A 27,857-nucleotide genomic window follows, 5' to 3' on the forward strand; every position below is an offset into this window, starting at 1 on the left:
ATAAGGTTACGTTAATTTGACATACCCTAAAGCTCTTGTTCACCAGCTGAAATAATGTATGTTAAAACAAATCAGGAAACAATAAACTATTTTTAAAAAACGTGTTTTAAATTGTGCTCTAGGTGTGCTCAGACCCGCATCAGGAGCCCGTTTCAGTGGGCGCAATACAGAAGGGTAAATGGAAGGGTACCCGGCGTGGCGAGCAGCCCGCTGCTCCGGGGGACGCTGGAAAAGGGATCCGAGGCTTCATTCACAGCTACCCTGGGCGAATCTTGGAAGGTTAAATTTATGCCAGCCAAGCATAATCCGTTTCAGTTTTCTCACACCATTCTCATTTTGGAAATCGAGGCGTTATCTCAATTATTTAAGTGTATGCTCCATTTTTTCAGAAGTATTCTGTGGAGAACTTGTGAAACGTTCAGTTTGAAGTTCTACTTCTTCTAGCCTCTTAAAACTGTGAAATTATCATGTCCTACCTTAGACATGGCATTGGATGTGATACTTTGCTTGAGTAAGCACCCAGGGAGATTGCAGAAACCCGCTAAATCGGACCTTCTGCCTTTCACTCCTTTCTAGATTCACCGTTAGGCATGTATGGAGCACACCCGGTGATTTGCACAAAAATACAGAGAGGTAATGGAAGAGCACCGCCGGCGTTTGAGGGCAGCAGAAAGGCGCTCCCCGGCAGAGACGCCCTGAGGGAAGCGCCGTCCTCCGCGCGCCCCCGCCCTCACGCGAGGCAGGGCCCCCTGCCAGCGGCCCGGCCCGGCCCGGCCCGGCCCCGCGCCTCGCCCCTCCGCCTCCCTACGACAACGGCGCCCTCTCGGTGGCGGCCCCGCCACAAGCGGCCGGGGGAGCGGGCGGCTGCGGCCCCGGCCCCGGCCCCGGCCCCGGCCCCGGCCCCGGCCCCGGCCCCGCCGCCCCCCGCCGCGGCTCCGGCCCCCGCCTCCCGCCCGTTGCCAAGGAGCCGCCGTTGCCATGGGAGGCCGCAGCGCGCATGCGCACACTTGCGGAAGTGCCCGGATGCAGCGGGAGGCGGTGCTGCCGCCATATTTGCCCGGAGAGCAGCGAGCTGGTAGCCGCTGAGCCCCCCGGACCCATCGGCTTCCATCCGCCCCGTGCAGTCCCCGACGCCGCCCCGCCTGCAGGACATGGACGATCGGGAGGACCTCGTCTATCAGGCCAAGTTGGCTGAGCAGGCTGAGCGCTACGATGGTGAGCGCTGGCTAGGAAGGCCGTGCAAGGCCAAGGGGAGAGGGAGGGAGGGAGCGGCCACAAAATGGCGGCTGGGCGGGGAAGGGGGGGCAGGGGCGGAGGAGGGGGGCACAGACAAAATGGCGACTGGGAGCGCCCCGAGGGGCTGCTGGAGCTGGGGATGGGGGGCCTGAACGAGTGGGTGGCTTGGGCCTGGGCGGGGCCCGGTTCGGGGGGCGGTGGCGGCAGAAGCCGGGAATAAAATGGCGGCCGCGAAGGGCGAGTCCCGGGGGGAGCAGGGGAGCCGCCCCCGCCTCGGGGGGCCCGACAAAGAGACCCCGCTCCCCCTCATCGTGCCGCTGACTGGCGCGGCTTGGGGCGGTTCTGCTCGGCCCGGGCCTTGCTCCCCTTCGGGCCGGGCCTCGCGGGGCTCGGCGGCGTGGGGCTGAGGGCGGCTCGCCGCAGACAACGCCCAGTGCCCCGCTCCGGAAGGTGGGTGCCCGGCGCTCGGCCCCTCGGGAGGCAATGGTGGGGAGAGGCTTGCTCGCCGTATTGGGCCCCGGGGGAGGGGGGCAGCGCTTTTCTTTCTCTTCCTTTGCCTTCGGTTGGAGACGCTGCTGCCCCTGGCAAACCCAGAGAGAGCGAGCTCTCGCCCTGGAGGGATCGAGTACATGATACTTCATTGCCTAAAGAAAACGCATATGCTTTCATTATGTGGTAGAAATTATTACACATCATTTTACTTTTCCAGCATCGTCTTCTCATCCTTTTTCACCTGTAAGTTTGTGTGCTATGCCTGGCCATTTCATATCTGGGGAAAAAGGGGTAGAGGGGAGGAACTGGCAATCCTGGATGGTGTCTCTTGCCCCAAAAATGTCTGTCTTGCAACTGTTTCTTTAAACATGTTTCCCTTGCATATAATAGAAAGGGCCTTTAATTTTCTCAATGGCGTTACTCTTCTGGGACTGTTACTTTTGCCATAAGACCCTATGTTTATTCATTTAAAGTGAAATAAATACCCTTGTATGTAAAAAGCGTGAATGCAGTTACACTTCATTTAGAGGTAGGAAGACACCCCAGATGCTTTCTGTTCATAATTTTTATAGACAGCGTGACCAGGTTCTCACCAAATAACGTGTTTTTACTGAGTTGTGCTTAGGAAGCTTCTGATAGCACTATTGAAAAATGCCTGTTTTGGGGAGGAAAATAGAAGCTACAACAAAAAAGAAAGGCCTAAATTAAGACCCCCTTCTGTGACTGTTGTAGCAGGGAAGTGGGGTAGAACTAAGAATTCCACTAAATGAAAAGAGTTAGACAGGAGTCTCCCCAATAACTGTAAGGACTTAGAGGAAAAAAATGGCCCCCAAAAAAACAGATATTGGGGTACAAATTATTGACTTGGGCGGAGGGAAGCACACAATTCCATATTCCACAGTAAGTGTGCAACTTCTGCTGGGGGTTTTGGTTTTTTTCAGTATCTTATTGCCTACCCTAAAGGGTGTGAGATGGGAAGATGCATTTACTCCCTCTGACCCCCATTCCCATTCCAGCAGCATTTCTGGAGTTGGTTGGGTGAGTAGGGAGGAAGGGGTTCTCCGCCTGGTATGGATGAGTCAGTGCAACTGGAAGCATTGGCTTTGGTTTGTAGTGGAAACCCAGGTTGGACGCTCGGCCCGTGTCCTGGAGGATTCATCAGCTTTGGGAGCTTTTTAGGCATGACTGTCTTTCTGGTGTTTTCTTAAGTCAGTGGTAAATCAGTTCTTTAGAAAGTTATCAGACTCTACCCCATTGTAGAGATCTGCGATGCAAAACAATCAGGCTTCCTGTCAACTAATAAAAATTGATTAGTACAGATTGCCTTGGTGCAGCATTTCCCTCGATGGACTTTCTATTCTACCAGTGTCGTGGATGTTTGCAAAACAAGCTGGCTAGATCAAAATGTGAGAGACTTCTTATGCCATATTGCTTCTGAATGGTAATGAGACTGTTATCATCTAGGAGGGAACACTAAACTTAAAGTTGTTGTGTTTAAATCAGTGCTGTGGTTTTTAGACTTCCAGAGTTTGTTGGAATCCAGTTGGGTGAGCAGATCTAAGGTGCACCTTCTAATTCTGCTAGCTGTTCTAAATGTATCTTCATGTCTGTCACGTCATGGCCTGGGAGAATATGGCTCATAGATACTGGTTTAGCATCTAATTTCGTATTCTTGTTCAGCTGAAACAATTAAAAATTATTGGCATAATTTGTTCTTGTTTATATGAAATAGTGCAGTTCTGCCAAGATCATAGCTGAGACTGCTAAATAATTCTGTGAACGAAATTGTTTGGGAAGCAGTATGGTGGAAGTGTAAGTTAGTCTTAATTTTGCTCTTCAGCTTGATCTTTGAGATACGTGATCATAAGGTCACAGTTACAAATTGGTGCATATAAAATGGTATGATGGTAAGTACTGTCTACAAATACATGAAATACAAATCTCTTGTGTAACTCGAATATGAGTGTGAAATGACAATTTTTCATGTTTAATGTTAGGATGGTGTTCTGTCCCATCTTCTTTCTTCTTGAGACTTGATGAGTGCTGTGTGGTGGGTTGTTTTACGTATGGTTCATGGCATTTATAGCAGCCCTTATGGTGGGCATCCTGCTGCTTTGGTGTTACTTACCTGACCCACTTAGGGAATTTATGTAGTCTTGGGAGCTGTACTTGGGAATTGTTGGAAACGTAGTCCTGTATCTGTACTGTCTTCAGTATATTGGCCCAGATTAAGGGGACAACTTTCTAGGTACTTCTGCAGTGTAAGTAGCACTTAAGCCCTGATCTCTAGAGATATTAAGAGATTTGGGTGTCTGACTATCTTCATAGATCTGCTTAGGCATGTCATGACCAATCACAAAATGTTAGGAAGCTTACTTAGAGTACAAGAGCTTTGTGAGAAATCTCACTTACCGCTGTTTCTTCAAAGACTATTATTAATAGAATAATATATAAGTATAAATTGTCTGGTGGGTTTTTTTTAAACAATTGGAGTGGGTAATATTGTATTGGTTTGTGAAATTACCTTAATAATACTTGAGTTATTTATATCAAGAGAATGTGTGTACCTGCATTGCTGTAGACTGCTGCTGAATGTCAAAACCAATTCTTCATTGTGGAAGCTAGGTAGCATCTTTCTTTTAATCAGGTGAGAAACATGCTATGACAAAAGGCAGACTGTAAGCAGATACTTAAACTCTAAACAGCAGTTTTGTACTGCAAGTATTGAAGCATATGACTTGAAATTCACGTATGGTATAACTGAGGTGAGGAGAAATGGGTGTTGGGGTGTTTTTCCCCCAAAGCCAGGTAATAGGTCAAGGTACAGGTAGGAAGAAAAAACCAACCAAACAAACAAACCACCTATTTGACAGCTCTTCTGACTCCCAATACAGCAAGCTAACAGCTGACTCCTATGTTTTTATAAATTGTCTATCAGGGAAATGTGTATTTATTATGAAGGCAGTAAGGTGTGCAACAGTGGACTCCATTCAAGATTTGAACCCATTTTAGAAAAAATTGTCTCCTAGTAACAAGTCTTGAACTTACAGCTTGATGAATCAATCAATAAACTAAGTCACAAATTAGAATTTAAGTTGCATGTTAATTTCAGCCTGCAGAGGACCTGTCTCTTTTGAGCAAATGTCAAGCACAGTTAAGTTTTTTTGAGTTCGTTTTTTTTTTCCTTCCCCCCACATTAATGGTGAGTACTTACACCTGTCTGTCAAAGGTCTTACTGTTCCAGTGACGTGGGGTATGACTGCTGTCTTTCTCTCCCAATTGGGTAGATGTGAAAGTGCTAAAAGGCAGAAAAATCTCAGTATATTCCTAAGAAATGTAGGCATCTAAGAGGTAGAGTATGGCGAAGACAATGTTGGAGGAATTAAATGGTTAATTTTTTTAAGTGATAGTTGTTTACATACTGGGCTGTAAAAATGAACTTCTGATCACGAAGAGTTGTTTGAGAGAGGGCCTTTTTCTATAATGGCCTTCTTGAATCTCCTGAGGTACCAAGAGCAACCAAGGGGACAGAGCTCTACAGTTAGGTGGTTTGGTTCTCTGTAGGGAGGCCAGAAGCTGAGTTGGTGTCCATTAAGTTACTTCAGTACTTGTATTAGAAGATTACTTAGTAGCAGATCTCAATCAAGCAGAGAAATGTATGATGAGACTCAGTCTTTAGATTTGCTTATGTTTGCTTTCGAACTAAAATTTTTATTGCAAATACTGGAGAAATGCTCTTTTGTTTAGTAAAGCATATGTTCACAGCTTGAGGAGATAATAGTGATGACTTAGAAATCGTGTTCTTGTTGCAAGAAAGACTTGTGATAGTCTGTAGGATTGATTATTCAGAAGATACCACTGTTGCTTGGATAATTTAGCCTTAACCCATCTGTATCTCCAAGTGCCTAAAAGTACATATATGCTTTGTGGAACTGTGTATTGCAGAGTCACGCAATCAGATGTTGGAAGTGTCTTGGCTGCACCAGCTGTTGTACACCTTATACAGGGAATAGCTGTATAACCTGCTGCTTTCTGCACAAAATCGTAGTCTAAGCCACTGTGCAGGGTGGATATTCTTCGGTATTTTTTTCCCCCCTCTGCCTGTTGGCTGTTGGCTATATTTCTGGGAATATAGTTGTTAAGTTTTTATGCTCGTTTGTATAAAACTCATACATCGTGGTAAGTGTGGCATGCTCTAGATAGGGAGCTTAAGATAGGATTATCAATTTTTAGTATCTCAGTAGTTGCACCCTGCTTTTAATTGCCTGTAATAATCTACTCGGAGTGCTTCAAGCACATGAAAACCTTTGAAGAAAAATCGCAAACATTCATGTAGTGTGTAAGGGTAAATGTTGCAATCATTTTATGCTTTTAGAAACTAAAGGTGCAGTGCTGCAAAGTGGGGTGAGCTAATCTGACAGCTCACTGTTGAAAGAGGGATGTCCTCTCTTCCCTGGCCGTTTCTCATGTTTACTTGGGTTCTAGTCTGACCCTTAGAGCCAGTTCAGTTCTCTAAATTAGGAGTAATTTTTTTTTTTTTTTAATTCTGAGTAGTTGTTTTCTGAGCTGGTGACCTGAATCAGCCAGTTGAGAGGTCAGAGAGGTGTTGAACTGGCATGACGGAATTGATAGGGATGGAGGGGAAAGCCACCCGCCCACTTCCCTGCAAGCTGCTGGACTGGTTTAGCCATCTCTTCAGTCTTAATTGCCAAATGCAGGATTACTTAAGAGAACAGAAAAATCTAATGCGGGCAGTGTAATAGTGTGTTCAGAAGAAGAGTTGCTAATGGATGAAAAGATAAGCCCAACTTCCTCCTGGCTTGAATTTGGAGATAATTATTGTAGTGTATAGGATGGTGCCCAATGATGCCAGGTGGAGGCCTGCGCTTCTAGGGAAAATGCAATCTATGGGCATTAATCTTCAGTTATGCTCATCACTTAATGAAGAAAATATGCTTGCCCCTGTTTCTTCAGCTCCTTTTTGTCTTTGTGTTTGTTCTTAGCAGTTTGCTGCTAGTATTAAGTTAATACTATTTGCTTCCATTTTTCTGGATCGCTTACAAATGTTAGCACGCTTCCCAGCACAGATCACTGTGTGATTCCACTGGTGATCTTTCTCTGTTCTGAACACTTGAGTCTTATATTCATACCCTGTTTCCTGTCTTTCAGCCAAGTGTTTATCCATGTGAGGACTTTCCTTCTTATCCCATGGCAGTTGAGTTCCCTAAAGAGCCTTGGGTGAGGGACCTTGTCAGTGCCTTTGGGAAATTCAGGTAGCCTATATCAATCGTGTCTTCCTTGTCCATGTACTTGACTCATTCAAAGTATCCCAGTAGATTTGTGAGGTGTTACGTGCGTTTACAGAAGGCCATACTCTACAATATAGTGTTTATGCATATACTCACTCATTCAGGGTTTTTTATATAGTTCCTGTTAACTTGACCCCTTGTGAGTGTTAGGTTAATGAGTCTGTAGTTCCTCTTGAGTGTCTGCTGGAACCCTTCTTAAAAATTGACATAGCGTTAGTCACTTTGTGTTTGCTGCTGCTACTGAAATCTTAACTGAGAGGCTATACACAACACTTTAGGATCAGATACTTCATTTTGAGTTCTTGTGACTTGTTACTGGTCATCTTTTGTTCATTCCAAGAATGACCAAGTAGAAGACTAGTACTTGTTCTTCTCTGAATACTGGTTATGGTGCACGATCTTCTGTGGTGAACACATGTAGGAAGACTTGTTTTTTCTGCTGTATCCTTCGTATCCTCACATCATGCTGGATGCTCATTGCAGTTTTTAGCTCCTGAAATAGATAGTGAGCAGCAGCTTAGAAGCTTGAAGATCTTGGTCTGCTTTATTCCTCTTAGATAAGAGGAATAGAAAGGATTAAACTTAAAACACCACTTCAGTTTCTGGAGTGCAGTGCTTCTGCTACTGTTACCTTCATAGTATTTAAGAATGCCACCTTCTGGGTTTTCCTAAGGCTCATTTTGATTTAAGCCTTCAGTATGATGACCATCAAGTCATCTCCATCCCACCTTTACTCAGCAAGCTCTTTTTCTGTTCTTATTCTAACAAGGTTTCTCACTTAAGTCGTTCCTCTTTCGGAAGTTAAGCACACCACTAATAGGTTTTCTAGTTCTTGTTCTTCTTGAGGTAATGTTGAACCAGTGTGTGCTGTGGCAAAGGTTAGTTACTTCAGTAGTAAGGTTGAAGTAGATTCTGTGTATTGTTGAAAATCAGATTAGGAGTGCCCCGTCATACACTATATAACTAGGTGCTTCATAAAACAAACAAAATCGGACACTGTAGTGTCATGCTTAGTGTGAGACTTAAGCACTATATGGTACCTGAACTAGAGGTTGCAAATACTGTAGCTTCGCCCCAACAGGTTCTCTTCTTTAGTGCATCAGCCCTTGTTTAGGCCAAGTGGTTTCTGTTACAAGCACAAACTTTGACAGAACTGTCCAATACTGATGTTTGATACATGGTGCTACTCCTTTGGTATGGTCTGCTGTTTCTTGAGTTTTGTATCCTGTATTAGGAAGGTTTTTAGTCTTTCCACTAAATTTGCTGTACGTCACCTGTTTCCATATTTCCTTACGCAGGGACGTTCCAGTTCCCCTGAGTTGCTTGGATTTGTAGCATTTGAGAAGCAACAAATACTTAGTTTCTCATCTACAAGAAAGACACTGAGGTTCTGGAGCGTGTCCAAAGAAGGGCGGCGAGGCTGGTGAAGGGTCTGGAGCACAAGTCTTACGGGGAGCGGCTGAGGGAGCTGCCATTGTTTAGCCTGGAGAAAAGGAGGCTGAGGGGAGACCTTATCGCTCTCTACAACTGCCTGAAAGGAGGCTGTAGTGGAGTGGGTGTCGGTCTCTTCTGCCAAGTGACAAGGGATAGGACAAGAGGAAATGGCCTCAAGTTGTGCCAGGGCAGGTTTAGATTGGATGTTAGGAAAAATTCCTGCACCAAAAGGGCTGTCAGGCACTGGCCCAGGCTGCCCAGGGCAGGGGTTAGGTACCCATCCCTGGAGGTGTTTAAAAGACGTGTGGATGTGGTGCTCAGGGACATGGTTTAGTGGACTTGGCAGTGCTGGGTTAAGGGTTGGACTTGATGATCTTAAGGGTCTCTTCCAACCCAAACAACGGCATGATTCTGTGCTCTTCACCTGGTAAGGAGGCGTTCAGGATTTTGTGGCCTAGTAAGTTTCACTAGCAACCGTGCCCTTCCTACATGTTCTGTGGGCTGGCTCCTAGTAGATGGTTATCAAATGTATGCTTCTCAACACTTGTGAACTTACCCATTACTTTTTAGCTGAGAGTAAGGCATAATCTTTGTCTCCCATATTAAAACGAAAAAGCTCAATCCCAAGCCATGTACCAGCCTGGTTTAAAAAAATCTTTTGTAGGTAGCACTCTGTAGTGGCAACCACGGTCCATATCCTTTGTGTTTTACAAGCTGTGCATGTGTGTCCTTACTGTTACTCTGTGAGTCAGCAATGTTTGCAATGAGGAGCCAAGCATCTTAACGGTAGTTGTAGAATGTAGGAACTTAAAAAATGGTATGGGCACTATTACACTTTTGTAGTATCTTAGGCAGTTGTTTTGAGTCTCAGTTAAAAGCCTTTTTTTCTGTAAGAATATACAAACCTGATCAGACCACCTGTCTATTTATTGTGATATTTCTTATAACGGCCAACAGCAAATGCCTGGGGAAGGATCTAAATCTAAGGCAAGCGTGTCATTCTCCAGAATATTCCCCTATCCTTCCACATCTTGCACTTTTGGGATTTCCTGCTCTGATGGTGGCATGATCCAACGGTAGCATGATAAGGTGACAGCTGTGGTCAAGTGAAAGGCTGGAACTTAACCACTTAAACTACAATCTTTGGTTTTTTGAATCTGCATAACACTAATTTTTCTGTAATGCAGTGTAAGCGTCTCCGGATTGTATAGGCAATGAGTTGTCATTACTGCAGTAATCCTTCTTACTGAAATGTAATTTCAGACTTGTATTTTGTCTTGAATGGTCTCTGAGCTTTTCACTTCCTTGTGGAATCTTCCAGATGGGTAAAGCTGCACTTAGAATATAAAATATTTGTTCTGTTGGCAGGCATTTATGGCTCTATTTTTGTATAGAATTCATTTTTTATTGGAGAAGATACAGATATGCTGTCCTCTTGCTTTTGTATTGCCCGAGTTGTTAAGATTACTCATCAGGCTTAAACTTTCAGGGCTGGATTATGGCTTTACTGTGGAAGACCACATAATATTATTTTGTCTTGTTGAAATACCAGGCCAGATTTTTGTATTGTAAGTAAAATTGGGCTCTTTACTAAACTAGAAACCTTTTTCTCCATCAGCTTTGTGGGTAGGCTGATAAATCTTTTCCCTTTGGGTAAGACACTTGTTTATGGCTGGGATTTTAAGCTGTGGTGGTGTATTTAAGTAGCAACAGGATGAAAAGAAGACCTTTCAGTTCCCTTCGTCAGTGTATTAAGAGAGGCTATGTACCTAGTATGAGGAGTTGGTGAAGCTTGAGGGTTTTGTGTTCCAGCACAAATGAAGAAAACCTCAGGTGCTCCCCCCAGCATCTCATTCTTGATGGCTATTGCTTGGCAAAAAGTCTATTTGGCTTATTAACAACTCGGGTTGTAAAAATCTTGGTGAGAAGGCCTGTTTTCTGGTAGTAGTTCTGAGCATTTGACTGTTCTTTTGGCACCGTTGCTTTGGTTGTCATGGTTCTACGAGATGATAGTTAATGACCTTCTTTGCAGAAGACTGAAGAGATGCAACAGGGCTAATATGTAGTGATGGAGGCTGTGCTTCTTGTAGGGCTGGGTCCTAGGTATGCCTCTGTAAAAGCTATTGCTCAGCTTAAATTTGACTTCTCCTCCAGTGCACAGAGACGTTGGATCCCTGTTTCAAGGGCTTGTAGATGTTTAGGCTAGCAACAGATAAAATCCTGCAGAAGCTAAGCAATTGATTACATTTGTAATGATATGTTTGAGTGTGCTCTGAGAATCAGATACTCATTTACAGGGAACAGCAAGTCTTGTGTATAGGTTGTCTTTCTTTTAAATTTCCATGTTAGGCAAATCTGCTTATAGGGAAGAGATTGTGAAGGAAACCTGTAGCACAGTTGATAAAACTTGTCCATTTTTTTTCCCCAGTTGTTGCAATTCCCTGATACAGGCCGGAAGATCTTGGAAACTGGTACTGTACATGTTTCTCACCTCCGCACTTCTGGAGTAATTATCACCTATGTATCAGTGTTTATTATATAAGAGATAAGTGTGAATAGTGATTTACTTCATTGAGAGGCAGGATTTCTGTAAAAGTGTCGTAGCACATCCCTTAGTATGACTGAAATGCTCTGTAGTAATACCAATTGGTAAAGCACAGAAGAGTATAAACTCTGTTTTAAAGAAAAGCTAGATCTTCTGTAGTCTGTGCGTTGCTCTATGACCGCTAGACACTACTGGTAGGGTGCACAAGGTTGCAAGTGTAATTGAAAAAGAGAGGGCGTACTTCAGAAACCAGCTGCTTCCAGAGAAGGTGTTAGTGTTGCTCAGTTGCCTCTAGCTTTCGTAACTTCAGAGAAGATCTAATGGGATAAAGTTAATGTGGTCTTGGTTAGTTAAGCTTGCCACATATCTAAAACCACGTGTGTTTGATTAAAGCGTAATGGTCATACTGGGTCAGACCAAAGATCTTCAGAGTGATGGTGGATGCCTGAGAATGAGCATCGTAGGTGAATAGTATGGCATGACTATCCCCTCCTTTTTCTACACTTCTTAAATTATTTGTGTTTACATAGAGGATATCTCTTCAGCTCATGAACTTCTACAACTGATGGTTGAAGGGAGGGCTATGCATTCACAAATACAGGTTAATTTCTTAAACTGCAGATGCAGTGCAGTTTCAATTGTTCCTGTTACCTGAGGGCAGTTAAACATTAAGCTTAAAGACAAGCCCTGTGTTTCTTGCTGGAGCTTGGCAAAAGTACCCACGTAGCAGAGACTGCAAGTCTTAATTCCTGTTTGTCATCTTGTTCACCAAAATTAACACTGTCAGGCATGTTGTCGTGGTTTAACCCCATCTGGCAACTGAGCACCACGCAGCCGCTCGCTCACTCCCCCGTGGTGGGATGGGGGAGAGAATCGGAAGAGTAAAAGTGAGAAAACTCGTGGGCTGAGATAAAGACAGTTTAATAGGGAAAGCAAAAGCCGCGCACGCAAGCAAGGCAAAGCAAGGAATTCATTCCCTCCTTCCCATCGGCAGGCAGGTGCTCAGCCATCCCCAGGAAAGCAGGGCTCCATCACGCCTAGCGGTGACTTGGGAAGACAAACGCCATCGCTCCGAACGTCCCTCCCTTCCTCCTTCTTCCCCCAGCTCTACCTGCCGAGCATGGCGTCCTGTGGTGGGGGACAGCCCTTTGGGCAGCTGGGGGCAGCTGTCCCGGCCCTGTCCCCTCCCAGCGCCTTGTGCCCCCAGCCTGCTCGCTGCTGGGGTGGGGGGAGAGGCAGAAAAGGCCTTGACTCTGTGTCAGCACTGCTCAGCAACGATGAAAACAACATCCCTGCGTTATCAACACCTTTTCCAGCACAAGTCCAAAACACAGCCCCATACCAGCTACGGGGAAGAAAATTAACTCTACCCCAGCCGCAACCAGCACAGTTATCTTGGGTGTAGCTCTGCAATCTTAAACTTCAAAATATGAGATGACTTAACTTGCATAACTTAAAAAATTCACAGCTTTGAAGTAAATTCTTTGTATAGATGGTAGGGTCACATCTTTCAGGAAATAAATAATGCAAGCACTATATATGACAAGTTGCATATTGTGACTATATCATATTGCCTTTAACTTGGCTAACTTAACATAAGCATGCAGTCTTGTAATTTAATGTTGACTGTATATATGTGGAGTGTTTTAGGGCAACTCTTGAAGTCTTCAGCAAAAACAGTTCACCATTTTGCAATAGTAGGATGGCGTTTTGTAAGTTTTATCAAACCCTTGGTGGATTGGTTTGTTCCTTTCTGTGATTTGGAGAAGCAAAATCTATTGGTAGAGGTAGGGATGTTTTTTCCACTTCTGGTAAGAATAGAGCCACTGTAAAATGTTGTCCTACACACGTGGAGACCTGTTGAAGACTGATAACATTGTTCCTGCCAGGGAAAAAAGATTGAGCCTACAGTTTCCATTGCTGAAATAGCTTATGCCTGTTAAGATTGAGTTTTGGCACCCAAGGAAAAAATTGACAGTTAAGCTTCATTAGTTTCCCGTTGCTCGTGCTGCCATGACACAGCAGAACATAAGGAGGTAAAATGATGGGGGAGGGATGATGTAAATAGGCCACAGAACAGTCAAGCATCATATTATGGGAGGCATAGCCTAATCACATCATCATGTAATTGGCAGAAGCTAAACATGTTGGACTCAGTCTTAAGGATCTTTTCCAACCTAAATGGATTCTGTATCATCTAATGTCCCTCTACCTGGCAGATAGCTATGAAAAAGTTGTCCTGTGGAGTAGATGGGATAGTTGGGGCTTAGTCCCATTCATTAATGGTCGTCTTTTCTGTCTGTGGGATTCCCACCAGTTCTAGAAGCTGGGAGGTAAATGGTGAATGAACTGAAGCGCTGTGTGGCAGGAGAAAACCTGTGATTCCTGGATGTCTCATGCTAGGCTCTTGATCAGTGTATATTTAACATTTTCAGCTTTCACTTTTCTAATACGTCACGAGCAATCATAATGTGGTTAGGTAATGAAAGGATTATAGCCTTCCTAAGTAGTTCAAGCTTTTACTTCCACTTGAGTATAGGAAGGCTATATTTAATAATAATTTTCTTAACCTCAGGTTTAGAAGCCTTTTTCAAAAGGTTTAAACTACAAATATTAATTTACACTGAAAAGTATCACACAAAATATAAATAGCTGCTTGGCATGGGTGGATATGGTTGGTCTGGTTATCCTCAGGATGACTTTTTTGTTACTTCTCCAAGAACCTAATTTTTTTGGGGGTGGTTTCCTCTTGGAACTTGGACTTGCTTCCCTAATAACAGTACGCGTACTTCTCTACATCTGTTCAAATCTGGAATTTATTTTTTGGTTAATTACCACACTGTATTCCAGTTGACAAATCAGTGTAGCGTTCTGTAATTCTTCAGTTTATCCTTACTGTGCTGAAAGGTAGCTTACATTTGCTCATGCTTTTTTCACTCTTCACTGCCTTTTCTGAAGCGCTTTGAAGAACATGCATTCCTGTAGGATTGTACTGATAGCTATAATCTGCTGTGGAAAACATGTTTGCTCCTAAGGCTAAATCCTTTTTTTGCCTGTCTCTTAAAAAAAAAAAACAACCAAAAAAAGCCTAAAAAAACCCAAACAAAAAACCCCTCAAAGCAAACTATCTTTAAAGACTTTTTTGGGGACCCTTGTCAAATGCATTTAAAAAGAACATCAGGTACTTCCTTTGTGTATGTGCTTATTGATTTGTTTGGAACACTTCAGCATAAAAGTGAGGAATAACTGTGTATGAAAGGAGGAGGGAGCCTATTTTCATAAGCTGTCATTAACATACAACTTCTGTTGAATGGTTTGAAAGATGCTTTAGCTATGAGAATAATGGTCTGACCTTTTCCTCCTAGAAATGGTTGAATCAATGAAGAAAGTGGCTGGAATGGATGTGGAGTTGACAGTGGAAGAAAGAAACCTGCTTTCTGTTGCATATAAAAACGTGATTGGAGCCAGAAGAGCTTCCTGGAGAATAATCAGCAGCATTGAACAGAAAGAAGAAAACAAAGGTGGAGAAGATAAATTAAAAATGATTCGGGAATATCGACAAATGGTAAGATGTAGTTGGTGTTGTGGCATAATGCCACTTTTGTTACCCTTGCCATAAACTGTCCTGGTATTCTAGATTGCCTGCAGCGTGGTGAGCTGTAATAAGGTGACAGTCTTGAAAGGATGAAGTTTGTTCCTTGTCTGGAGAATAAATACACTTGGTGAAGGGAAAGGTTGGGTGTTTCAGTGTAAACACTCAAAAGGACGGTAGACTGGAAGGAGAAAAGGAGGGCTTTTCCTTCAGTGCGTCTACATATCTGCTAAGTATTTGAATGGTGCTGGCACTTTGTTCCCTGCTTACTCAAGTGTGAGGCTGCACGTGCTCAGGAGGCCAAATCCTTTCCCCTCCAACCTGACTTATCCCAAGCAACTGTTTTTGGAAGGTTAACCATGTCAAAGGAGGTGTTTGGCTGTTAAGTGTCTACCTCTGGTAAAAGTTGCTTTGGCTCGTACAGACTTTGACGCTGGGTGCTATTGCAGTACTCTGTCCTACGGAGCTCAAAATATTGACACTGTTGATTGAAATGCCAATGGGGAGGGATCTTTGGTGGTGTTCTGGGCATAAAGACAGGCAGTGTAAGCCAAATGGCCGCTTTCTTTGCCTCCTGTACCTTGTCTTTATCACTGTGATAGTCACATTTCATATACGTTGGCCTTGTTTTGTTCCTCTTTCCCCCAGATGAAGACTTTACAGGAGTTGCTGTAAACTAAGTGCTTAGCAGTTGGGTGACAGTGAAGAATAGTTGCCTAGTTAGTCTTGTACAATTGAACTGGCAGACTATTATTAGCTCAGACAGCTATGCCTGTGTTGAAATGAGTGCTGAGATAGTATGGCTTCTCTGACAGCATCTGATTCTTAAAATATAGACATTTTTTTGTTGTTGTTGCCCTAAGCTGGTCAGTTACACTGATAGCAGTTAAAGCAATCAGTTTGGGATAAAGCACTCTGTTCCTGGGGATGGGGGATGTTAAGATGCTATGGTCATCTCAACTGTGAAACTTGCATGTGTAATAACCTCTAGGGCCTTGCTATTTTCTCTCTCTTGAGAGGGGGAGAAATTGATGCACATAACTTCATGCTGAGTCTAGTCAGTCTGTGCAACTTTACCTAAAATGGAGAACTTGGAGCAAGCTTTGACGTTCATCGGTAAGGGCTAATGAAACTTTCAGCTATTAGAACAGTGAGTTGTTGTTCCCCTCCTCCCCCCTTCCGTGAATGATGGATTAGCACGGAGCAGGCATGCTCCCATACTATTTAAATCCCACACGTTTCTGCAGAGACTTAATCTCCATTATTTGAGGACAAGTGCCTCCACGTGGTTCAGATCTTCACTTCCAGAGAAACAGTGGAGTGTATTATATCACCTGGCACTGATTCATATACCACCAATGGAAATGATGTTGGCTTGGAAATCTCTTCTCAGGAATGGCTCTGGACTACTTTCTGTTGACTCATAGGGTTTCTGTTGCTCCATGGAATTGTTTAAGTTGTGAGTTTCTAATTTTATGCTGGCATGCTGATGGGATGAGGCTCTGCCAGTTGCATACAGTCCCAAATACCATTTCTTGATGGGTGTCTAAAATCTTTCTAACAGAACATATAAAATAAGACAATAGCTTGTCTGATGATGGTTTAAATTTGTCTTAACACTGTGTGCTTCCAGTTCTTTTTGCACAATGTTTTGTGGGCGGTTACTGTCTTCTGCCAAAGATCATGTAGTCATGAAGAGACTTTTTTCTTGTTTTTGAAAGGACTGTAAAAAAGGTGTTGTTCTGCATCTCTCTTTGTAAAGAGAGCAAGTACCATGCAGAACATGGTGTGCAAGAAATAAATGCATGTAGTCCTTGAGGTATCTTATCGAGAGAGAGAGGGGGGCCACATGAAGTGCAGTGCCATGCCAACAGTATCTTCAGCTGTTAAATCCTTAAAGGGAATAGCTATCACAGCTGCTTCGGGTGGAAGAGTGCTGTGGAGAACTGTAACGTAGTTCCGTACTGGAGAAAGACCAGATGTGTCTACTCAACTCTAGCCTGAGTTTTCCAGGAGGCTTCTATGTATTGTCTGTAGCTGAAGACCAAGTCCTGTTTGTAGCTGCTGGAAGACTTACTATGAGTTAGCATCTGCTATAAGGAGAGTGTTAATAGGTTTGGCAAGATGGCATGGGAGCGGTAAGGGCCTGAAGAACATATTGCAAAGCTTTGGATGCTGTTTCTTGCTGTCACTGCTGGAACAGCAGCACAGCTGCCCTGTTGTCATGCTCAGTGCTTCTCTGAACAGGTAAGGTCCAGTACAGACAGCAGAGTTCTGGTTACTATGCTACCTTGTCAACAAATAACTGTAGCATTTTTTTAGAGTAAGTTCAGTGTTGTTGGGAGACCCTTCCCAGGCTTGAAAGGGTCTGAAGAAGAAAAAACCCCAAAACACATTGTCTGGGGACTGACAGGCCGAGTTTAAAGCGCTGGGGAGTGGGAGAGAACCGGCATCTCTAGAAAAACACATCTCTCGCCTACCACCAGAAGCAGGTGTGACCTTGCTCAGCTATAGATTGCTGCTCGAGTTGAAATGGAAGGTGTAGTTTGTATGGAAGTAATTATTTGATGGTTTTGGTCTACATCAGTGTTCATTATAATTTAGCACATGGCTCTGAAAGATGTTTGGAGTTTGTTTGAGCTCCTAGCCAGCATGACTTGGGGCAGAACTCGAGGGATGATGGTGTTGTCAGAGCAGGGCCGGGCTGGTTTCGGCCGAGGCGTACAGTAGGCCACACTGAGAGGCGATGGAAGAGGCCAGGCTGTGCCAAGCCACTTAAGATAAACGTAGCAAACCCTATACATAGCCATGGGGGAAAATGCCACTTCCTTCCTTTGTAGGCAGGCTGCTTTTGGGGTCCTGTGGCCATTTGGGCACACAAAAGTGGAGCCCCTGGCTTTCTCCTCTGACTGCATCTCTGTAGATGAGAACACGCTGAAGCTTGCATTCTTCATCCTTGTGAGGATGAAGTGGTGTACGTCTGCACATAATCAGTTCACTTCCTTGCAGTAAAACCAAATCCCTTCCCCAATAGCATAGGACAAGTATACACCTTCCTCTTACTGGTCTGTAGTTGTGGCATATGAGAACGTGTGTTTCTAGTGCTCTGACTTAAAACCTGGGTTGTATTCGGGGGCAGCTGCAGGGCTCTCTTCTCCTTCCCCTCTTAAAAGGTTACGCTATGAATCGGCACAAATGTGAGTGGTCTGTCTGTTTGTTTTGGCGGGGTGGGAGGGAGGGAGGGAGGTTACAGCCTCTAGCAACTGTTTCCTACCATTCTAGTTTCATGTTGCATCTCAGTTGTGAGGTGCAGCTATTTTGGGGGCTACGTATTAAAACAGGCCAAAGAACTAGTACAGGCTACCCTTCCCCTGGTTGCTTCTAATGAGTTTCCTTATTTAGATCACCAGGTGGCTTACAAGCTTTTGTATCTGCAGAGCTAAGAACACAGTCTGGAATCTGATTAAGCTAGCACTACCACTAAAACAAAGAGATGGATGGTGGATTGTGGGGGCTTCTACACACCCGTCGGGGTGAGCAGTCTTTCCTTGCCGGTCAGAGCCTGTAGTACTTGTATTTGGAGCTGGAATGGTGATAGAGCCTACACCTACCTTTTCTGAATGCTCTGAGCAGGCTTAGTGCAGGCTCTGGTGCTGCAGAGCTCATTGAGCCACCCTGTCTAGAACAGATCCTTCTTGTAAAAGAGCTTTTAGGGTTTTGTTGTGGGGGTATTGTTCTTAATCAACTCGATTTGTATTAAATCTTTTTAAACTAAGCTTGATCAGGAAATTTACGTTGCCCTGGACAGCGGCTGATCTCTGATAACTTGTGTGACTGATCCTTTAAGCAAAGCTGAAAAAGGTCTGTCTGAGATGAAATAGAAGTTTGTACGTGTATGGTTATTTAACAAAAGAGGATTAGAAACTGATTTAATTCTTTGCAGTTTTGCTGAAGATCTCTCTGCAAAAGAAGTCATTGAAAAAGAGGATCAAGAGGAAAGAAGTTTGCAGGAACTGACTGCTGGCCAAAGGTTTTATAGCTTTTGTAGCCCAAGAATATATGAAGTAGATTCTTCTCAAGTGACCATGTTTCAGCAACTTCCTTAAGCATTTGTCACATAACTTTAAGTATAGCATCTAACTCTTCCTCTGAATGTCAGGGCATTCTGACATTGTTTGTGTATTAAATTTGCTGTAGATTAATTTCTCTAATTCATTTAAAGGTTGTTCTCTAAAGGAACTTCTGCAAATCTGTTAAGTCATTTTGTACAAATCAGTATGTGTGTGCCAGTTTAACATTTATTTTGGATCTATAACAGCTTTTGAGGATAGATGTTGTGGTGACAAATCCTAACAGTTTGGGAGCTATATGGTGATAAAAATACTACATGGCAAGAAAAATGCTTAAAGAAGGAAGGAAAGAAAAGTGCATGGGTGGGAGGATAGGAAGGGATAGTGGACTGAGTGGGGCTGCTTTTGTGATCCAAGACATGCAGTTACAGGTAGTTTCCTGTAACTAATGTTGATGCTTTTGCTTGAAAACCTCTGTAGTACATAAAAGCCGCTTCAGCCAGAATTGTTTTCGGCTACAGCTATGAAAGTTACTGTGAAATCGTGAAAAAGAGCGAGCAATAGGTTACTATTTGCATGTAACCAACCACTCCTACTGTGAATGACATGGGATGCTCAGAGCAAGTCTGGTTTTGGCAGTGCTGATGTCAAGAGACAGTTTTTAGCTTTTTTGGGTATGCTTAGTTTCTTTGCTTTCAGGTGTGAAACTTTCTGTGGTAAAACCTAACCTCATAGACCTTGCTTTATATTTTAAATTAGGAAAAAAAAAGTTGATGTGACCATATTTTCCACTTTGGCTATTAAAATCCAATATCTGTTTTTAAATAAGGCTTTATATATCGGTTTTCTTCGGCCACAGATGTCACTGTTAGTGCTGATGATTTCTGCTTTTTCTCTGAGTTGCCACTCTTTGCTTTTTTTTTGCCTGCTTCTGAAGTTTGCATCTTCTGGAGTTTGTTTTCCTCTTGTATCTGACCTTTTTGTTTGTGTGGCACATCTTTATTCTGTTCTGATACTCCATGAATTTTTGTCTTAAGGCTCTTCTGTTAGAGCTTTGCCTCCCAAGTAGTCACTAAAGCTTGTTCTGAAGGTGCCATTTAACTCTGGGGTGGAATGGAGTTTAGCCGATTTGTATTCATTACCTTCAAATTGTCCACTTCACCACTGTCACTTCTAGGGCAGCCTTCCAGGATCAAAAACTTAAGGAATCAGGAGTTGTGCAAGCCTTGCAGTAAGGAATTATATCCTAAGACAGACTTAATGCAACTGTCTAGCAAGATGTCTTCAGGGAGTTTATAATTCCATTATTCAGTTATGCATTTCATCATATGTCAGTTCTTGCCTCTTTTGTGTGCTGGCTAATTAATGCAGAACTGTTTTGCTTGATGTTCCTGTGGAGCAGCTGAATTTTTTTTTTTCTTCTGTCCTCCCCCTCCTTGGATTTTTATGATGTTGCCTGTTTGATAATTTGGATATTTTTGAAATAGCTTAGTCTTATGTGCTAACTTCACCTCTTGTTCTGTTTTTTTAATAGGTTGAGACCGAACTGAAGTTAATTTGTTGCGACATTCTGGATGTACTGGACAAACACCTCATTCCAGCAGCTAACACTGGCGAGTCCAAGGTTTTCTATTACAAAATGTAAGTATCTTGTTGTGAGGCAAGGACCTGACCTCTTACTGTATCTGAACTAGAGACAGAAATAAAGTAGCTATACATGTGTTTTCTGCCCACTCAACCAGAGTAACTTCTTCTAGAAAGAGGGCAGTTCAGTCATGTCTAACCAGTATCCCTTTTTGGCTGCCTTTGAGGTGTTAGTGTCCTGATCGTGTGGTTTCAGATAGATGTTGTTGTTTGGAATAAGGTCATGCAAACTGTGTTGTGCAGCTCTGAAATGTAAGAAACAGCCGTTTTCTTTAATTGAGCTAATAATGTAGAGACCACATCCCTGCTTCAGTGTTTTCTTGCCTGAGCTGTACACTCCGCATAAAGAGCAGAAAATTAGGTAGACAGATAACTGTCATGTAGTGTCAACTTCAAAATTGCATGATCAGTCAAAACTTGGCCTTGGAGTGTGTTCCTGTAGTCACTAGTTCAATGCATATTTTGTACTTTCTGAAGCATAGTTTAAATCTTGAAATGATCAGAGTGTTTTCCTCTCTAGTTAAGTTCTCTGTCCTTCAGATCAAAAACTTGTCTAGTTCAGATGAGATGCAGTTGTACAGAGAAACAGTCGGGTGATGGAGAAGGTAATACTATGATTTCATGTACTAATGCAAGAAAATAAGTGAACCAAACCTTTTTCCTGCCTGAGAGTTTAAAAATTCCCTTAAGTACTAACGCGCTGTTCTCTAGACAGTAATTCAGCAGCAGTGTCCTTAGTGTGTGATTCTATAAACATCAGTTTCAGAACTGAGCCATTTGTGAGGCGGCTGGTGGGGAAGCGAAGGACTCCTGACTTACTGTACGTTCTGTTTCTGTTCGCAGGAAGGGGGACTACCATAGGTATCTGGCCGAGTTCGCCACAGGAAATGACAGGAAGGAGGCTGCAGAGAATAGCTTGGTGGCTTATAAAGCTGCTAGTGATATTGCAATGACAGAACTCCCGCCAACACATCCTATCCGCTTAGGACTTGCGCTCAACTTCTCTGTATTCTACTATGAAATTCTTAATTCTCCTGATCGTGCCTGCAGGTAGGTAGTGACTAGGAAGATGGAGAAAACTTATGTGAATACCAAGCGAGCCAGAAGTGCTTGCTACTTGGGTAACTGCTTTTCCTCAACAGAAACTCTGGGCTGGCTTTCTTCCTGCTAGTAGTTGATGACTTGCTCTGTTTGAGGTCAATTCATCAGAAAGTTTTTCAACTTTGCCATTTTCTTCTGAGTCCAGACCCATTTGTTTATCTGGGAGCGGATCATGTATGAGAAGCAGAATAGTGATAACCTTGGATTGATCAACTAATGGCAGCTTAACAGCTTGCCATGTTAACTCTGCATGCCTTTATCCTGCAAAAAGTGTGAGGTGGTTTAACTTGCCTCTCTTGCTGTTGGCTATTACACAAGGTAAAGAGGGGTCATGTTACTGATGTCTATGAACTGTGAGCATGTGTAGAATGACAGGAGTTCATCTGTCCATAGGGGTTCAGCTCAATGAGCATAAAAGTGAGGACTGAAGCAAATATCGTTTGTCTTTTATTCCTGTCGTTGCAGGTTATGTAATATACTTTGTTTTAAGCTTTTAGCAGACCTTGATCAGTTGTACTGCAAGATGTAGAAATGTTTAATGAAACCAATGTTCCTGAGTAAAGAGACGCTGTTCTGAAGCGCATAAAGTGACTGGTTTTGAAGATGGGAGATACTTGGATGAACATATAAACACTGTTAAATAATATAAAAATTTGTTAGAGATGCTATGGATGTTACGTAGCCAAACTAGGAGAGAGGTGTTCTGAGACACCGGTTTAACTTCTGGATTCTGTTTAGCAATGTATGTTAAATCTGATATATTCTGTGCTCATAGGTTGGCAAAAGCAGCTTTCGATGATGCTATTGCAGAACTGGATACACTGAGTGAAGAAAGCTATAAGGACTCTACACTTATCATGCAGTTGTTACGTGATAATCTGACACTATGGACTTCAGACATGCAGGGTGATGGTAAGTAAACTCTGCTCTAAAATGCTGCTGTGCCATGAAAACAGAGCATGGAAATGTAGATGGGCTTGGTGTTTTACTTCTGTCTTTCATAATGATTGACCTTCCTGAACTTCTGTCCTTTCTTAACACTGGCTAAGTTGATAGAAGTGACGCTAGCTTTTTTGAGAAGCTTTTCAGCTCTCACTTGAAGGAAGGAGATATGGAATTAGTAACATAATTTTTTTTTTCCTCCCCACCTGGCTGTTTAGGCATCTGTGATTATTTTAAAAGCAGTGACTTCATTTAATTCAGCTTTTCTTTCTTACGGCTTGTCATGTTCATCTATGGTTGTCATTCCAACCAGATGTGAATTTCCAGCGCAGGAGGAAGTATTGCAAAGGATCTAGTTCCCCCCCTTTTTTTTTCCAGGTCACTCAATATTTCTGTTGGCATGTTAGTGGAAGGTCTACTGCCATCATACTAATCACTTCACCTTACAGCACTTTCCATATCTTTTATACTCTTCTTATGAAGAATTGAGTACAAAGAGAAGAGGAAAAAGGAAGAGGGATTTTGTAAAATACTTTGTTACCGGGGGGGGGGGGGAGCTTGGGGAAATCTAAATTGCTATTTGAGATGTTTGAAGTACTTCCTTTAATACTCCCAGAAATGCTAGGCTGCAACTCCTGAAGTGGGCTATTGCCAGAGCAAATACTGGACATATCCCCTGGCAGTACCAGAGGGTGGGACGTTGATTGCATCTGACATCTGATAGTTATTTAAATTTTTAGAAGTGGTGGGTTGTTTTGCCATACTGAATGGACTTTTTCCTCTTACCTTTTTGCATACAATGCTAAGTATAAATTTACTCCTCTTTAGTTCGAGGTATGCCTTCTGTTTCACTGATTATTGGTAGTGAATGGATCATATTGTCTATCTAGAAAGATTACACTTGTGTTTTCTTCTGAAAAAATTATGTCCTGGAGAGACAAGTGGGAAGAGCTGACTTTCTTTACTTTTAACTTGGAGGGGGGGAAAAAAGTCAGTCCTGTTTAAAGTATGTTAGGTACTTAGAAATGCACAGAGGTGTGAAACAACATTGCTGCTTAACTTCAGATAAACAAATGAGTGTCTTGAATTTTTTTGGAAGATGTTACTTGGAGCATGGTGATAGCCGTATAGCATTACTTTGCAGTACTTTATCGGTGTAGTGTTTTTGAAAGCAATTGTAGAATCTCTTTAAGTTTTTACTGACGACCTGTTTTTGTGTAGGATTGATGGGTTTGTGTTAAAGAAGTATTGTTACTTGGTAGCTTCTAGCTCTTTGCATAGATCGTGAGGTCATGTTTTACCCCTGTTTCTTTGGGCTTTTGACAGAAGTGGGAAAAGTAAACGTGCAGGGTCTTGGCTCCTAGGTTACCCTACATCCTAGCGCTTAAGTCTCTTGCAAGGGACCGCACCTTGCTTTCAAAGATGTAAGATTACCTAAGGGTGCCGAAGCATATGTACGTACCCTGGATGGATCAGTACAGACTCTGCTCTAAATACTGCAGGCAGTATTAGATGCCTCCTTGCCTTGTTAGGCATTGGAAAAAAATCTGTTCCCAATTCCCACAATTAAGATATGACCTCTTATTTTATTTTTTAATGGAGCCAAGTATCCCGGTGCTGTGGGAACACTGAGGAAGCCATTTCAGTGAAGTAACAAGGCTGGATCGCTGTTGCGAGATAGTAGCGTTAGAACATCTTCCAAAAGCTATCTCTATTTGCATGTAAGCTGACTAACATGTCTCACGTATCTCGTATATCATAGAAGTTCAACAAGATTATTTACAGAGGCTCTTTATATTTCTTTTTGCATAATCTAGATTCAGATTTCTTGTTTCATAATTAGCTCCATAGCATAGAAAATAGATATTTGTGTTCTTCCTGAAGTATTTCACATTATCCTCGTTACTGTTTATGATGCATGCCAGAAAGATAATGATTACAAAATTTAAAATACTGCAGAACTACTTAAAATCATGGTGTGCAGGTCCACAAAAAATATGGTGTTTACACATAGGTGCAAAGCTAACTTTTCTCATTTCCTCGTACCATGCTCGTACGCTGACTGAGTGCATTTAAAACTGTTGCTTCCAGAACTCCGTATTTCCAAAATGCGTAGAGCCTTTGAAGATTGCTAAAAGTTAATAGTGGCACTGAGAAGGATCATTGCAATTACCAGTTTCCTAAGGGGCGGGGGAGATGTGAAAAAGGCTTGTTCTTTTGCCTGTTTTGGTGTCAGTGTGTAGGTTGTAGGGAATGACCTCCTAAAATCGGGTGTTACTCGGCTGCTGCACTTGCCCACCTCATTTACTGTATCTTTTAACCATGTCATAGACGAGCTGTTTAGTTTATTTTCACACTTGTAATGTCGTCTTCATATGATTCCTGTTTTCCCCTTCTTTCCTGCTGTATAGATTCCTAAAGGAAAGTCCAACTGTTCATTTCCTAAAAACTCTACCTTGTAAGTCTTCGTCATGGCTTAATGAACTTTTCAGCGCCAGTTTTCTTCTGATCACTAATCGTGCTTGCCTCTGTCACTCCCTTGCTGCTGATAAATGGCTTGTATCTTTGACTCCATTCCAGGGCTAAGCAACGTCCTACCAATTTGTGACCTGTTACCCCTGCCCAGGTCCGATACGCTTGACTAAGATCCAAAGTAACTTACATGTTTGGGAATTGAGCTGCGTACCTGGATGGATATTAAGAATATTTGGGCATGAAAAGTAGTTTCACAGCCGCCTGTTACAGGAGTATTTGCTTATGTGTGTTGGCTAGAGCATGCTCAGATCTTCTTTTAATCATCATCTTTGTGGGTTAGGGCCTCTGCTTTCCTCCCCTAAATGATGTTACGTAATTTTAAATGTAAATTTTATTGTTGTTGAACGTCAGGTGTCTTGTGTGCCTAGGCCACCTCTTCCAAAATCTGCCTGTATTGCACCTGGTGATAATCCTGAATCTGGACATGCTCTGAGCAGGCATTCTGATGATATGCTGAAAGTCATTAGTCTCATTCGATCGGATTTTATTGCAAATTAATTTTTTTGACTAGGTAGTTTTTGTTTATTGCCCTTAAGAGAGTACCATCTCGCATGGTTAAGGATAATTGTAAAGAAAACATTTTCTTTTGTTGTTTCTCTTATCAATTAACTTAATTGTGCATGTGTTATGGCACTAGCTGGAGTACGATGAACCCTTTCCTGGTGCAGTAGAGATGGGGCCGAGGCGTGCAGAAGGCATTGCATGCATCTCACCTGGGGCAACCGATGTAGAACCACTTCTGCGAGAGTCTCTGGGGCCAGACTCCATTTCCCTGCATGTCGCAGCCCGGTTGAGTAGGTCCAAACTGGCCGTTTTTCAAGAGAAATTAATTTCCACAAAAAGTTTTCCTTTAACACCCTCAAGCCTAGGCTTTCTTGTCATGTTGGGTTTGAAGTAGGGATGTGTGTTCATACTTCTTTTGGTACCTTTAGTAATACATGCCATCAGTGTCATTCTATAAAACGGGCTGCAGTACTTTGCTGTTGTTGAGACTTGAGTGGACTTGGGCAGAAAAAAGTTGAATTTCTAAAAACTGGTTTGGTCTCACTTCTGTAGCTAGAGCATAGATGTCCTTAGCGCTCCGCGGGTAGCGATGAGGTTTTGGGGAAGGTACGTTCTGATGTGGGGACGCTGATCTGCAGCCATTCTGACGACTTTAGTCGTGGCTGTTCACCTCTTGATCGACAGGACTGGTCAGGTGCCGTTGCAGTCTTCAGGGCGGTGTGGTGTTTGTCCTTAGGACAGAGTACGTCTTCTAATAGCCTGCGCTGCGGTTCTGTGTGAGGCGTGACAAGGGGATTATAAGGCTTCATTTCCATGGGAATGCTTCACTCCGGAGCTGGCTGTGGAGCGCGCGCGCGTGTCATTCGTGCAAGCGTGGGAGTGAGCGTGTGTGCTTGCATGGAACTATTAATCTCTAGATGCTTGTTAAGCCGTTCCGCAGGTCTCGATTTTCAAAGTTAACGTCTTCCTTACTTTTAAACACTTTCATAGGTGAAGAACAGAATAAAGAAGCGCTGCAGGATGTGGAAGATGAAAACCAGTGAGACACAAAGGCCAACAAGAGAACCCATCTCTGACCACCCTTCCCCTTCCCCACAAAAACCCTCAGTGTCACTCTGAGAACCACCAAATCTGACTTTTACATTGGGTCTCAGAATTTAGGTTCCTGCCCTGTTGGGCTTCTTTATTTTTTTTACACAGTTTAAAAGTTCTTAAAGGCAAGAGTGAATTTCTGTGGATTTTACTGGTGCCAGCTTTTAGGTTCTTTAAGACACTAACAGGACTGCGTAAAGGCTCTTTCAGCATTACTGTATTGTCTCCTGCCAGATGTGGCGAGATTGCCACTAGAAGCAGATGTTTCACCTGAAGACCGTTAGACTTGTAGGGGAGAGATTCGTTATGGTGAGGTAGTGCGCATGTGGTGGCATTTTTCTTTTTTTTATAACTGTTTAAACTGAATTTTATACCAATGTTGAAACTTAATTGGGTGTTTAGCTTGAAGTTACAGGTTGCATTGGGACATATATTGTAGTGGTTTTACTGTACGAACACAAAAGTTTCCAGACTGCTGAAATGTTGCTGAAAATCATGGTGCTGGTAACAGTTCAACAATCCGTGGCTGCTCATTCTTGCCTGTTCTTTACTTTTCCTCAAAGCAGGTTAGCATTGAAGGTGGCATTGATAAGCCTGCATGCGTGTTCAATATTTTTTCTTTCTCCCTCCCCTTTCCCCATCTCCCTTCGCTCGCTCAACCTCTTTTGTTCAGTATGTGTAACTTGAAGCTAATTTGTACTACTGGATATCTGACTGGAGCCACAGATACAGAATCTGTATTGTTCTTACTGAAACACAGCATGGAATTAACAATTAAACTTAAATAAAACAGACCTAAATTAAAAATGCCAAATATTACTATGACTTTCTTTTATATTTTAGTTATTTCAGCAAGAGTAACTTTCCTTTGTTGCTTGTAGTAGGGACAGTTGGAGGGGGAGAGAGAGAGAAGTAACAGCGTTGTTCTTCAGACACGAGATAAAGTAAGGTCCCAGTCATGCGCGTAAGTAGTACGGCCTCGAGGCAGGCCTCCCGCTGCGCCGCAGGCGGCGGTGGCTCTTCCCTGCCTGACTGCACAAAAAGCCCTGGCCTGGCTGGTGCACTCCTCTCGCTTGCCCTGACTGCGCTCCTCAGCTGGTCCGCCTTCGTGGACGGAGAGAAGGGAGATGTGGCTTCTTCCTGTCCGCCCTGAACTTGCTGGGCGTAGCCTGCTCTGTGTAACAGACGCTGGAGGGCTGCCCCCGGTGTAGGCAGGGGGGGCCCAAGAACCGGGGCTTCAGCGGGGCCGTGTGACAAAATCATACCCTGCCCCCAAAGAATTAACAAATGCCATGAAACGGTTTCTACAACAGACAAGGGTTTTTTTCTAAAAATTTATTGAGCGTAGTCTCGAAGAGGTT

The 27,857-nt window shown here is 43.1% G+C and overlaps 1 protein-coding gene across 2 annotated transcripts; it reads left to right on the forward strand.

The window, feature by feature from the left end:
- Positions 1 to 1,017: 1,017 nt before the first annotated feature.
- Positions 1,018 to 27,310, forward strand: YWHAE (tyrosine 3-monooxygenase/tryptophan 5-monooxygenase activation protein epsilon). Of its 2 annotated transcripts, XM_087752159.1 has the most exons (7): positions 1,018 to 1,215; positions 14,382 to 14,581; positions 20,213 to 20,319; positions 21,166 to 21,372; positions 22,199 to 22,335; positions 24,777 to 24,823; positions 26,395 to 27,310. In XM_087752159.1, the coding sequence occupies exons 1-6, from the start codon at positions 1,152 to 1,154 to the stop codon at positions 24,782 to 24,784; spliced, it is 723 nt and encodes a 240-aa protein (XP_087608285.1). In that variant the 5' UTR covers positions 1,018 to 1,151; the 3' UTR covers positions 24,785 to 24,823; positions 26,395 to 27,310. The 2 variants fall into 2 exon arrangements, with proteins under 2 accessions (XP_087608285.1, XP_087608284.1); XM_087752158.1 differs by lacking the exon at positions 24,777 to 24,823 and having other exon boundaries at positions 1,019 to 1,215.
- Positions 27,311 to 27,857: the final 547 nt, after the last annotated feature.

The sequence above is a fragment of the Nipponia nippon genome, unplaced genomic scaffold, assembly GCF_047370975.1.
Source record: "Nipponia nippon isolate SJK-2023a ecotype South Korea unplaced genomic scaffold, ASM4737097v1 scaffold_15, whole genome shotgun sequence".
In the NCBI taxonomy this organism is placed as follows: Eukaryota; Metazoa; Chordata; class Aves; order Pelecaniformes; family Threskiornithidae; genus Nipponia; species Nipponia nippon.